The sequence below is a fragment of the Elephas maximus genome, chromosome 22, assembly GCF_024166365.1.
Source record: "Elephas maximus indicus isolate mEleMax1 chromosome 22, mEleMax1 primary haplotype, whole genome shotgun sequence".
NCBI classification, from domain to species: Eukaryota; Metazoa; Chordata; class Mammalia; order Proboscidea; family Elephantidae; genus Elephas; species Elephas maximus.
This window is the reverse complement of record NC_064840.1, coordinates 69,447,225-69,460,911: the sequence shown is the minus strand read 5'-3', so window position 1 is coordinate 69,460,911 and position 13,687 is coordinate 69,447,225. Positions and strand designations below refer to the sequence as shown.

The 13,687-nt window shown below is 39.4% G+C and overlaps 1 protein-coding gene across 2 annotated transcripts in view; it reads right to left on the bottom strand.

Annotated features, from left to right (window-relative positions):
• PPP2CB (protein phosphatase 2 catalytic subunit beta) overlaps positions 1–13,687 on the bottom strand; it is a 31,431-nt gene that overhangs the window by 10,731 nt on the left and 7,013 nt on the right. For both annotated transcript variants that reach the window (XM_049866741.1, XM_049866740.1), the window contains exons 2-3: positions 3,351–3,560; positions 28–201 (exon numbers count right to left, since the gene is read on the bottom strand). In XM_049866741.1, coding sequence (XP_049722698.1) covers positions 28–201; positions 3,351–3,560 — 384 coding nt within the window. The remainder of the gene's footprint in view (positions 1–27; positions 202–3,350; positions 3,561–13,687) is intronic.

The following is a 13,687-nucleotide window of genomic DNA, read 5'->3' as shown; positions in this document are numbered from 1 at the left end:
CTGAGACAGAAGCGCACACACACACACCTGTCCATCTACCAGCGCCGTAAGTGGAAGGTAATCAAAGAGATCTGTAAAATACTTCCAAACGTTGGCATTTCCATACTTTCGTAGACATTCATCATAAAAGCCATATACTTGGGTAATCTGTCGGCTTTCGTGGTTTCCTCTCAATATTGTAATGCGTTCTGGATAACGAACCTGGAAGAGAAGCAAAACAAACTCACGTTTTCACTTTGTGTCACGTTCAGTGCACTAACCCCCCATGGGGTTAGTTTTACATGGCTCATTTGTCTGCTAGTGAATTAAATGCTAGTTTTTTTCGGAGTAAAAAACTTTGTCATTTATGTTCTTAGGTAACCAAGCCCTACTGATCAGCCTTTGAAATATTTTTTCTAAGTCTTCCTTCTTCATTACTGTTTATACCACCCTCACTGGAACCCTTATTAACCAACACCTTTACTATAATGAACTTCTGACTCTGTGTGTTGTCTTCATCTCCAAACTCTCTCTACTTACTAGTGACTGGATGCTGAAGATCAGAAACTTGGACCCAAGACAAAGTCCCTCACAGTCTTCTTCCTCCCTTTTCAGCTTTTATCTCTCACAGGAAAATTGTAGATGCCAACAAGAATACAAAACAGGCCCTTGTCAAGTCCGGACAAGATTTCAAATGTATTTAATAGTCTCCTTTCTATAACAAGGAGCCCTGCTGGTGCAGTGGTTTAGAGCTCAGCTGCTAACCAAAAGGTTGGCAGTTGGAATCCACTAGCCACTCCTTGGAAAACCCTATGGGGCAGTTCTACTCTGTCCTGTAGGGTTGCTATGAGTCAGAATTGACTCGATGGCAATGGGTTTTGGTTCTATGACAAAATATTGAGAAATGTTATATAGCATACTAGTTAATTAGGCATGTGTCTGATAAGTAAAAAAAGAATCAGATTCTGTAAATTAACCCAAAGGTTGCAGATGCATGCTTCATATATATTTACTAAGCATTCATTAAGTATCTACTATTAAGCTCGGTGCTATAAAAATGGGTACCAGGTCCATACAAGCACTATAATACATGGTCTCTAATGTCCAGAGACTAATCTAATCTTATTAAGGAGATAAGTGAAATAAACACAGGCAATAAATGACATGTAACATAAATGAGGGGTAAAGCTAAGCAGTTGAAGGCTTCAGGGAAGAAGGACTTGGGCTGAGTCTAGGCAGAAGAAATAAGAAATAAGCGAGAGTAATCCTGTGGGGAAACAGGATGAGGAAATACATGGAAACTGAGTATTGAAATCTCTTTGACTTGTGGTAAAGAGTTTATGCTACTAACTTGTTAGTTGCCACTGAGTCAATCTCAACTCATGGCATCCCCATTTGTGCAGAGTAGACCTGCTCCACAGGGTTTTCAAAGCTTGTCTTCCAGAGCGTCTCTGGGTGGGTTCAAACTGCCAACCTTCTGGCTAGTAGTTGAGTGCTTAACTGTGCCACCCAGGAATCCCAAGCTACCAACTACAGGCAGGCAAATAGAGGTCAGACCACGGAGAGGGTCAGCCAAGCAGTCTGAGCCTGAGTTTGGGAGCAGGGAAGTAACAACATGAGGCGTTAATAAGAGACTTAATCTGGCAGCATATCCAAGGTAGATTTGGAAGCGTCAGGTTTTGGAGGACAAGCTACCCGTTACCGTGTTACTGCAATAACTGAAGTGTTAAGCGATGAGGACACGAATTGTGTGGTGATGGTAAAAACAGAAAAACAGACGTGAGACATTTCAAAACAAGAATTAAAAAAGACTTAATTGACTGACCCTGGTGGCGTGGTGGTGAAGTGCTACAGCTGCTAACCAAGAGGTCGGCAGTTCAAATTCACCAGACACTCCTTGGAAGCTCTATGGGGCAGTTCTACTCTGTCCTATAGGGTCGCTATGAGTTGGAATCAACAAAACCCACAGTAGTGGGTTTTGGTTTTTTTGACTGAAAATAAGGGATAAGTGACTAAGTCAAATATGAATCTAAAACCTCAGTTACAGATCATCCAGGAGAATAATACATTTACCAGAAGTAGGCAGGAGAGGTTTAATTACCATGTTCAGCTCTCTGTTTAAAAATTTAAAACCTACTATTATTTTAAGAGAAGCCCTGGTGTTGCAGCGGTAAACTGCTCAGCTGTTAATCAAAAGGTCAGTGGTTTGAACCCGCCGGCTGCTCCACAGGTGAAAGATGTGGCAGTATGTCTCTGTAGAGGTTTACAGCCTTGGAAACACTGTGGGGCAGTTCTACTCTGTCCTATAGGTTCGCCATGAGTCGGAATTGACTCAATCATGGCGGATTTATTATTTTAAGGGGCTGTAAACAATGGACCATAAAACAGAACAGATTATTAAATGCAATATGGCTGTTCTTGCCTTCTGCTTGGTTTATATACATACATTATTTTCAAGAAGATTAAAAAAAAATTTTTTTTAATAATATTTTACTGTGTTTTCGGTGATGGTTTACATAGCAGTTTAGGTTCCCATTCAACAATTTCTATACAAGTTGTTCAGTGACACTGGTTACATTCCTCACAATGCATGAACGTTTTCACTGTCCATTCTGGTTGTTCCATTTCCATTAATCTAGTTTCCCTGCTTCCGTACACATTCTCATCTCTGTTTTAAAGTAATTGTTGACCATTTGGTTCCATATACGCACTTTTCCAGAGGGGCACAGTACTTATAGGCGATATTATTTTGTGAGCTGGTTTGTAATTAAGCTACAAGGTGACTTCATGGGTTAGTTCTGGTTCGAGGTATATCTCTGGGAGTCCTCCAGTCTCAGCAAGTTTTTTTTTTTTAAAAGGAATTTGAGGTTCTGTTCCACATTTTATTCTCATTCTCTCAGGATCCATCTATTTGTAGCCCTAATTAAAATGGTCAGTAATGGTAGTTGGGTACCACTTCTGGTCTCAAGGTAGATGAGGTTGTGGTCTGTGTGGGCTGTCTTGTAGACTAGTTTCCTCTTTTGAGTCTTTGGTTTCTTTCTTTCACTTTTGCTCCAAATGAGTAGAGACCAATAGTTCTTACTTTTAGATGGCAGCTTGCAAGCTGACACTATCCACCAAACTGGAATGTAGAACATAACTTTATAAGCCGTATTATGCCAACTACCCAAGATGTTCCACGAAACTATCTATAGTCCTTATCGTTCAAACCCAGAAATCCAGTCCTGTGGGTTGTTTGGTTATGTCTAAGAAGTATCCGTAACTGTGCTCCCACGTCCTTTATTATACATGTGAATATATGTGCATACGATCAAACAGATGCGTACCATCTGGCTTAAAACTTAAAGAAAAAAAAATTTCATTAATCATACCTTTAACGCCACAAGAAGAGTCACAGTCTCCACTGAGTAGTAACCTCTGTCTACATAGTCACCCATGAATAGATAGTTTGTATCTGGCGATTTTCCACCAATTCTGAAGAGTTCCATAAGATCATGGAATTGACCGTGAACATCTCCACAAACTGTAACAGGGCAACGGACCTCTTGTACATTTGATTCTTTTGTTAAAATTTCTTTAGCCTGTAAGAAGAATAAAATCAGCAATTAAAGCATAAAATAATCTTATTCACAATACAGAAAAAAGGTCACAGATTAATTATTCAATTCTTCTATAAAACATGTTTTTACACCAATCACAGGTCAATCTTCAGCTTCTTTATTTTAGTTATTTTATACTTAATAAGCCAAGTTAGAATATACCACTCAGAGGCCCTAAATTACAGAGTTTATATATAAACACTGGGAAATTAAAAGCATTGGCTAAAATCAAGTTCATGAACACCTCATATATCTGGCAACCTTGCCTAGCAGGAAGGAGTGCAGAACCAGGAAGAAAACCGAAAAAGCCTCTGAAGTAACAACAGACGTAAGTACATACACCTCCCCACCAACCTGCCAGAAGAATCGCTTAGGCCTTATTCTGGGGCCTATTTACTCGGTATGTACAAAATTCTAATAAGCTGTTTCCTTCCAGGCCTTTGACATGGTAGAAGCAGAAAACCACAGGGAGTAAGTGGTTAAGAAGTGGGATTAATACAGACATGCAAATGGAGAGTAAAGGATGACAACACTCATCCACAGAAAGACCTGATATTTTAAAGATGTCCATTTGCTCCACATTCATCTGTAAATTCAATCAAAATCCCAACCAATAAGTTAATCCTAAAATTCATAAGGAAGGCTTAACTGAAGGGCCAACTGAGCTAGAACAGTTCTGAATTTCTGAATAAGGAAGGGATTTCCACTTCCCAGTTATTACAACTTACTACAGTAATTATATCAGTCTGTTATTGGCACAGGGATAGAGAACGCAAGCTGAGGCAAGGGTTAAAGTGATTATGTTTTGTCTGGGGTGTGTGAGCCCAAAGTCAGTGAAGAAACGGCAAGCAGTTCTGTTAGGCATTCTAAAATGACCAATTTCTAAGTTAAATGCACAGTGATCAGAGAACATGGCCTATATTAACTGCCATTCTTTGGCATTTGTTGAGACTTACTTTATGGCACGGTGCATGCACAGCTGCAGAGTTTTATACATCCATTAGGTCAAACCTATTAATTGTATGTTCAAACCTACCGTACATTTACCGATTCTCTGTTGTGTGACCTACACGTTTCTGAGCAGTGTGAGATCTTCCTCGGTAACTGTCGGTCTGTCAGTTCCTCTAGTGGGCCTAACGGTCTTTGCATAGCATATTTTGAGACTATGTTTTTCAGAACATGCATATTTGAGATTGTCCTAGATCCGTGGTCAATTCTATTACCTAAGGACACTTTCTATTCTTAATAATGCTTTTTGCCTTGAAATCTGGTACCCAAACTGCTACAGCTGTGTTCTTTTATTTAACTTTGTGCTATTTCTTATTCTATTTCTTTACTCTCAGTCTGTTTCTGTGTTGCATTATATGTCAAAAGAGTTAACATTACCTTATATGGCAAAAGATTTGATTGAAGGTCAAGATTTTGAGAGGAAGAGCTTATCCTGGATTACCCTGATGGGCTCTAAATTTAGCCACAAGTAAAAAAAGGTGGGAGGTTCTTATCGACCCAGAGGCGCTTTGCAAGAAAGACCTGGCGATCTGCTCCCAAAAGATCACAGCCATTGAGAACCCTATGGAGCGCAGCTCTACTCTGGACACGTGGGGTCAACACGAGTCAGAACAGACTTGGCAACTGGTCTGTTTCTGGTTATCCTTACAAGAGCGGAAAGGGAGTTCTGAGACAGACACACAGAGGAGGCCATATGAAGGCAGAGTGATGTGGTCAAGGAATCCTGGCTGTTGCCAGAAGCTGGAAGAGACAAGGACTGAATTCTCCCCTGGCAGGAGTATGGACAGACTTCTGGCCTCTGGAACCATGAGAGAATAAGTCTGTATCACCACTCAGTTTGTGGCGACATGTTACAGCAGCCACGGGAAAATGATACAGAAATGTGTCTGGTTTCCTGATAACTTTATGGAGCTACCTTATCTATGGATTGCTCACCTATGGATTTTCCTCTCTGTGAGAGAAATACAACTGCTACCTCATTTAAGTCTCTAGTATTTTGGGTTTTCTTTTATATACACCAAACTAACCCTAACTGATTCCTGGTTATACTACTGGACCAAGCACCTCCACTTTTAGACATTTATACTCTGAATACAATAATTCATATCTAAATATGTATAAATATAAGTACAAGGGTGCTTGCTTTCAAGAGAAAAAAACTGGAAACTATGAGCACCCACCGAATAGCTAAAAAAAAAAAATATGCACATTCACAGAATGGAATATTAAACAGTATTAAGAATGTTATGAAGGATATTTGATATAAAGTGTATTTGATGAATGAAAAAGGCAAGTCACAAAACAATACAATCACCTGTTAAATAAGGAAAAATCATCTAACAGTCCCACACCAAGAATTTGCTCTAACAGTCTTTAGGACTGATCATGTTAGGATCTTCAAAATAGTTGGTTTACAACACAGAAACAAAGTACTTATAAAAATCCTTCACATAAAAATCAATTTATAGAAGCCAAATCCCACAGTCAGAAGGATCCTATAAACCCAAAAAAAAAAAAAACTAAACCCACTGCTGTTGAGTTGATTCCAACTCATAGCAACCCGACCGGACAGACCAGAACTGCCCCGTAGGGTTTCCAAGGAGTGTCTGATGGATTCCAACTGCCAACCTTTTGGTTGGCAGCCAAGCTCTCATAGAATGATGGCTGAAGATTAAGAAAACAATTATCAGAGGTCTTTCAAGAGCAACATAACCTCCTGCAATGGAACTATCTACTGGGGGGAAAAAAAATCACAATAGCAACAAGTTTATAAAAGGAAAAATCATTGTCACCTGCTTAGCACGCATCAAGTAATTCAGTAGAAACATTTTACAAAAACATTTAAAAAACAGTTAAAATAGAATCCTTAAGTCATCTCACATTGAGAATTAAAATGGTAATCCTATTTTAAAAATCCACTGAAGGAAGCATTACCAAAAATAGAGGAGAGATTGTTTAATACATGCTAAGCAAACAGTTGTCATCAGTTCAGTAAACCCTTCATTTTGAGGTACGCCACACCCAGCAATCACTCTTATTTATGAAGAGTTCCTGTATTTACGTAACGAATGTCTGTCAGGAGTCTGCTATAGGTTAGACACCGGAGACAAAGATGAACAGGTGAGCTCTCTGGCCTTAATCACCCTACTGCTGACTGGTTCAACCAAACAAAATAAAAACTTCTGTGTACAAAGAGAGATAAAAGGAAAAGCATGGGAAAATATTTATAGTAACAGGGTAACAAACATACTGACATCACAAAAAAGATATTTGCAGATGAATGACTACAGGTCTAAGATATCAGTGATTCCGTCAATCTTGATTAAAATTAAGAAGCCACATTTTTTAGGAAACCCTTGCTGTCGTTAGCTGCTGCCAAGTCAATTCCGGCTCACGGCGACCCCAAGTGTGCAGAGTAGAACCGCTCTATAGAGTTGGAGTCCTGGCGAGTGGTGTAGTGGTTAAGAGCTTGGCTGCTAACCAAAAGGTTGGCAGGTCAAATCTACCAGCCGCTCCTTGGAAACCCTACGGGACAGTTCTACTCTTTCCTATAGAGTTGCCGTGAGCCAGGATGGACTTCATGGCAAACAACAACAACAACGAGTTTCCAAGGCTGTGGCCTTTTGGGAGCAGATCACCAGGCCTGTCTTCTGAGGCGCCCCTGGGTGCATTTGAACTGCCAGTCTTTCAGCAATTAGCTGTGCGCTGAACCGTTTGTGCCACCTGGGGACTTGACAGTAGAGAGCCGAGCCTAGAACAGTCTTCTAGAGAACTTTTTCCTTTAGGATGGAAGGCAAGCGAAGCACATGAGAACTCACTCCAGAGACTACCAGGGCAACACAACACTCAGAACGTGTCACTAAGTTCTTGTTTTAGTCTGAACATGCAACGATCAAGTCAGCAGCAAGTCCTTCGTTTAAATCCCCCTTATGGTCCCCAAGAATAACTGGGGGATACTATGGGATTTCCTTAACCCAGGATCTTTCTGAAAAAGATGACACTGGTGCTCTTAACTGTTTGCGGGTAGGAAACCCTAAGAAACTATTTAAACAAAAGTGTCTGAGAATATAAAGCTTCGAATTAGCCAACTCTGTTTATATTGTCAAATGGAAGAAGACTTGTAACTATTTTTATACAATTAACTTACAATTTAATATAAAGCTCCCTCATCTTAACATCAGAAAGTTTATTTTCTAAGTCCAGGTAAAGAGATTTTCTGTATTTTTGCATGTACTTCAAACAAAGCAACAGGCTGTCTACAGAAAGATGTGAGAATCCTGCTATCTTCTATTAAGACAGACATTAAAGAGATCTGCAAAAATATACAACAGTGTCACTCTTTGCACTAAATTATTGTTTGGGAAACAGTTGTTTAATAAAAAATATTTATGTTCAGACGTAATGGATTTACTATTGTTATCTTCACATGAATATTTGAAAAGTTGTTTCAATTTCCAATACAGTAAATATCAAGATAACAACCCACACAAACAAAGCTGTTTGTGGTCCTCGATAATCTTTAAGAGTATAAAGGGATCGTAAGACCAAAAAGCTTAAAAACTGCTATCTTCATGTATCTGTTCTGCTGACCCACATGTACCATGAAGGAAACAGACCATGTAAAGGATGAGTTCACATTTCTGCATTGATCCTGTTCACTCTAACTTGTTTCTAGTGATTACTAGTTTCCTAATACACTAATTCAAAGGACTGATTTTAAAATATTCAAAACAAAAATCACAATGAAAATCTACATGCAAACTGCAGGCATAACAAGTCACTCCATCTTCAGATCCATCGATGCCAACTGGATGCATGCAGCCGGATTTTAATTTGAAGTAACACTGGACAGCAGGGCTAATGGCAACTTATATCCAGCAGTGTTTTCTCTGGTGTTTGCTCCAAAAAGGCCCTAAGGTATGATTTTAACTGTGGCTCTACCAAAACAAAAACCTCAAGCCCACTGCCGTTGAGTCAGTCCTGACTCATAGCGACCCCATAGGAGAACAGAACCGCCCCACAGCGTTTCCAAGGCTGTAAATCTTTACGGAAGCAGACCGCCACATCGTTCTCTCAAGGAGGGGATGGTGGGTTTGAACCACCGACCTTTTGGTTAGCAGCCCAGTGCTTAACCACTGCACCACCAGGGCTCCTGCTAACGTCGCTTATTCCAGCAACATTTCCAGGCTTGGTTCTCCAGCTTTCCTTTTGATTCTGAGTTCCCAAATACTCTCCCAGCAAATGTCTTCTCCACTTAAATTAGCCTGATAGTCTTCACAGGCATTGTGAAGAATGCAGCCCATATTATTTTCTTCTCTTGGCCTATAATTAGTGAGAATGAGATTGCATATACAGAAGTCATCCAGAAAATGAAGGTTATCTTTCCAGTTCTAACTGTGTAACCGTAAGAAAGGATCTGTGTCTCTCACAATTTCTTCATTTAGACTACTTATCCACGAGTCTGTAATTCTAAAATATGAAGTCTTATCTCTCAAATGTATAATCTACACAATCGATGTATTCTTGTCCAAGATGAAATTCATTTAGGGTTGATTTTTAACTGTGTAGCAAAATACATTAGTATCATCACTCTATTGAAATAATCTTTTTGGGGGGAGAAAGTGGGTTTATTTTTCTTACGTAACAAGAGTCTAGAGGTAGATAGCCAGCTTCTCAAGGGTCATCTGGGCAGGAGACTCTTCACATCGACTTTATCTGCCACCCTTAGTCAACAGAACTGTCACCTCATGGGCACAAACAGTGGTACCTCTAGGCACTGTATCTGCTTTCCTGGTCAGGAAAAGGCAGAAGGTGCAAAAGGCTAAAGGGTACATGCCACCCTAGTTTGTCCGTTTTATAAAGCTTTCCCAGAAGTCTCACTCAGCCATTCCTGCTACATCTCCCTGGTCAGCTGAGACATACGGCCCCATAAACCAATCACAGGAATATGATTAGAATGAGGGTATAGTCACTCTACAAGGTGTAATACCAATTAGAACTGAAAAAGACTTTGAGAGATTATAAAGCATTCCCTATGGGGTCTGACAGAAGAGAGAGCTATGGCTCAGAAACACTTAAGGTCAAAAATAAAACAATCTTAACCAGAAACCAAGTCTATTCATCAAGACAGCTTCCCACCGTTGTTCAGAAAAAAAATCAAATCCAACAGCACAAATCATTAGAAAGTTCAACTGGAGCCGACGTTGTCTTATATAGACAACATACTACATGTACTCAGTTGATACTCCAAATTCCATAAAGGAAACGTGCTTCATATACAACCACTACCATTGATTTCACTGATTCACTAGGAAGACTCATATGGTCAGAGTCAGGGTTACAATTTATTACACTGAAAGGATACAAAGTAAAGTCAGCAAAAGGAAAAGGTGCATGGGACAAAGTCCTAAGAAAACCAGCTGCAAGTTTCCAAGAGTCCTCTCCCAGTGGAGTCATATAACCAAAATCCAACATCAAACCCACTCTGTGGAGTCGATTTGAACTCATAGTGACCCTTTAGGACAGAGTAGAACTGCCCCATAAGATTTCCAAGGAATGGCTGTTAGAGTCGAACTGCCAATCTTTTGGTTAGCAGCCAAACTCTTAGCCACCGCACCACCAGTTCTCCGGAGTGGCATAAAATGAGCTTAATTCCTCAAGCCACAAATTCTAACAACATGCGTGAAAAGTTGTTTACCAGGGAAGCTCATAGCCACTTAGTGCCCAAGCTTTTTACTGGGGGCTGGTCATATAGGTACCTTCTGCCTACCATGTGCCAAACCTTCAGACTCCTAAAAGGAAGCAGGTGTTCAAGCATAAACCGTATTTTCTCATAAATAGTTTAGGCGCAGTGAGCCACTGTTATCCGGGAATGGCGGGAACCCTCGAAACCCAAACTCCAACCAAGGGCCAGCCTTGCAAGCAGACATTTCTAAGGATAGCAGTCTCAGGCCTGCTGTGTTAGCCCTTTTCTGCATACCCTGTGGTTCTGTATGCAATTCTCATGAGTGTTTTTTAATGTGACTTAGACAAAGTCTACTTCTGGGACACAGATAAGACCAATTTTAAATCTACAGAACGAAGGGCTGTGATGAAGGTAATTGACACTTGGCAGAGATACATCCAGGAAATTCAGGAAGGCACAGAAAAGCCGAACTCTTCATACCATATATCATATGATGTGAAGGCTACTCTATGTCATATGATGAGAACTACTCTTGGTACGTTTTCTATAAAGAAATATTAACACTTTAATTAGAAAAAAAAAATTACTTCCAAAATAACGGGCCAGAAAAAAAAAGAGGTAAATTTTCAGAATCTTCAAGTATACTATTAAGTAACATTTCTCAAACTGCCATCTGAATTTTTACGTTACAGCAGATTCTTGGGCCTACCCAAAACATAATCAATCAGTTGCTCGGATAGAAGGAGTCAAGGCACCAGAATTTCCGACCTCCCAAGTGATTCTTCTTCAAAGTTAAAGGAAAAGATGGATAATTACGACTCCATACGAATGCTAAATCTTGTACAGTAAAAGTTACACGAAATAAACTTGGAAAGAATACTTTAAACTCAGCAAATGGCCTTCTCAATATTCAGTTTAAAATCAACAAAAAGACAAAATAGCTGAATTAAAACAAAAGTAATATGCCAATCTTCCCACATTTTCTTCAGGTATTCTGGCATTACATCTCATTTGTTTCTATTTATTAAAGTTTTTGTGATGTAGAATTTGATATGAAATAATAATCCCTTTTGAATACAAAATCACATTTGAGATTTTTGTCTGAGAGGTTATCTCTAACTACCTTACTAAAAGTGCCTCCTGAACTCAAGCCCATCACTCTCCCCTTTCCTCTGCTTTTTCTTCCTATCAAGAATCATTGCCTGAAGTTGTGTGATAGCTAGATTTACAACGATGACCAAAAAAACAAGAAGTAGCTGCTGGGGCTGCTTATGCACAACCAAACACCTCATGGGATTTGGCTCCTTGGTTTGGAGGTTTAGGGTCATGGCTTCATGGGACATCCCAGTTAACTGGCCTAATAAAGTGTTTAGTGCTTCTGTTCCACTTCTAGTCTGTTGTGTAGAGCATGAGGTCTTAAGAGATGACAAGCAGCCATCCAATGCACGATTGGCCTCTATTCACCTGGAGCAACAGAGCAAGAGTCAGGAACAGGAGGAGGATATGGAACGTGTGACTAACTGCCTTCATGAACAACTTCCTCCTCTGTCATGAGACTGGAAGAACTGGATGGTGCCCAGCTACTATTACTGAATGCTTTGATCAAAGATTCCATAGAAGGAGCCTGATTAAACAAGCCTGATCAAGCCTAACTAGTAAAAAAGGCCTGCCTTGAGCATTATGCTCTTTTAAGATCCATATGAAATCAAACTGACAACAGCAGAAAAAGGAATTAAAAAAAAAAAAATCACTGCCTGACGTTCTATTACATGCGTTTACCATCTGTCTCCTCTTCTGCTCATAGTCGAATCTCCAGAAATTTAAACACACAGGAGTGCAACTAAAATCTGTCGCATGGGTAGTTTTTTGGATGGTGTAAACACACAGTGGCAGCATTTAGCCAACCCAGTGCCTCTTTTGCTACTAAAGCAAAGACAAGACTGCTATACCAATTCTGAGTGCTCTTTGTCCAGGACGTAAAAATCACGTGGGAATCTTTTAAAGGAAAGTGAAACTTTCTCATTATTTTTTTTTCTATAAAATGGGAAAAAGGACAAAATTAAACTATGGTCTACACACTGTACCTTACACATTAAAAAACAAAACAAAAACCTGATTAACCTATGCTAAAAATTAGGACCAAATAAAGTTTCTTCAAAGACTGAGGAGACCAAGAAACTTGATTTAAATTCCTCCCCCCACTCTCAGAATAAAAAGACTGTCTTTGTATAAATCGTTCAATTTTCTACGGCACTTTGCACCTCTTTGTTGTACTACAGGGCTGCTATTAGGACAAGTCAGTTTTCTCAAGGTGCACCTCAAGACTGTCTTCTGATTCTCACGTTCACGAAAGCATCGCAGTCAAAGGATAGTTCACAAGGAACAGGTTATAAGGGACCCAACAGCAAATCACGTTTCCGCTCGAGCTCTTCCATTCCCTCGAAAGGAAGCGGGATCTGCAATGCACAGATCTTCCCAGAGTTAACACGATTATTAAGGAATTTTAGATTTGTAAAAGCAACAGTGAGACAGCATTTGGTCATTAATAAATGCGGGGCATGTTAAAGGCGTGAGATGAGATTTGTACTTTGCTACACTTACTTAAAGGAGAAACCAGCAACCAGTTCAAAGGAATTCAAAATTCCTTATTTAATCTACTGCAGATTCAAATTTCTCACACTCATTAGTAAATGATGCCTGGGATTTTTTTTTTTTAAATACCATTCTTCTTAGAAAAAACTAAATTAGGAAAACAGTTAGAATTTAGAAGAATAAACTGGGCATTAATTTTATCTTCACTCTCTGGCATTCTGGTAACCTTTTACCAAAGAAGGAATTCATTCGCCAAGTCCTTCACAGCATTTGTCCTGAAGAAAAGAAAAATTTCTGCAAGATCTTCAAATCAGCATAAAAGATGTATGCTGCAAATAAAATCACTGCTTGTGAAAAGAAGTTCTTATAAATATCTTTCTTTTATCTGCCTATGTGATTTTACATGCTATACCGTAAAGCCGAGACATGACATCAATTTTACGAAGTCTGCTTTCTAGTTCATTAGTAGTTCATGCTAATCTAGTTTGGCTTATTTTCTTACCTGTTCACTACAAGAGACTGACTTATACAAGCATGAAAAACGATCATATTTGTTCAGTCAACAGAACTGGGTCTTAACTTCACAGTCCACTGTAATCAGGCCATTCTTTGAAACAGCGAGAAAGAAGGAAGGTACTTTCCACAACTCTCCATTTTAGGATATAAATCAACTGAACCGCCATGGCTGGCACTAACATTTGTTCAAGGGATGTTACAATGAAAAAGTGCCAGTTAGGTTTCTTGGCTGTTCAGACCACTATTTTTTATTTTTAATTGAAGTGGAATTCACATAATATGAAATTAGTCATTTATTACTTTTTTA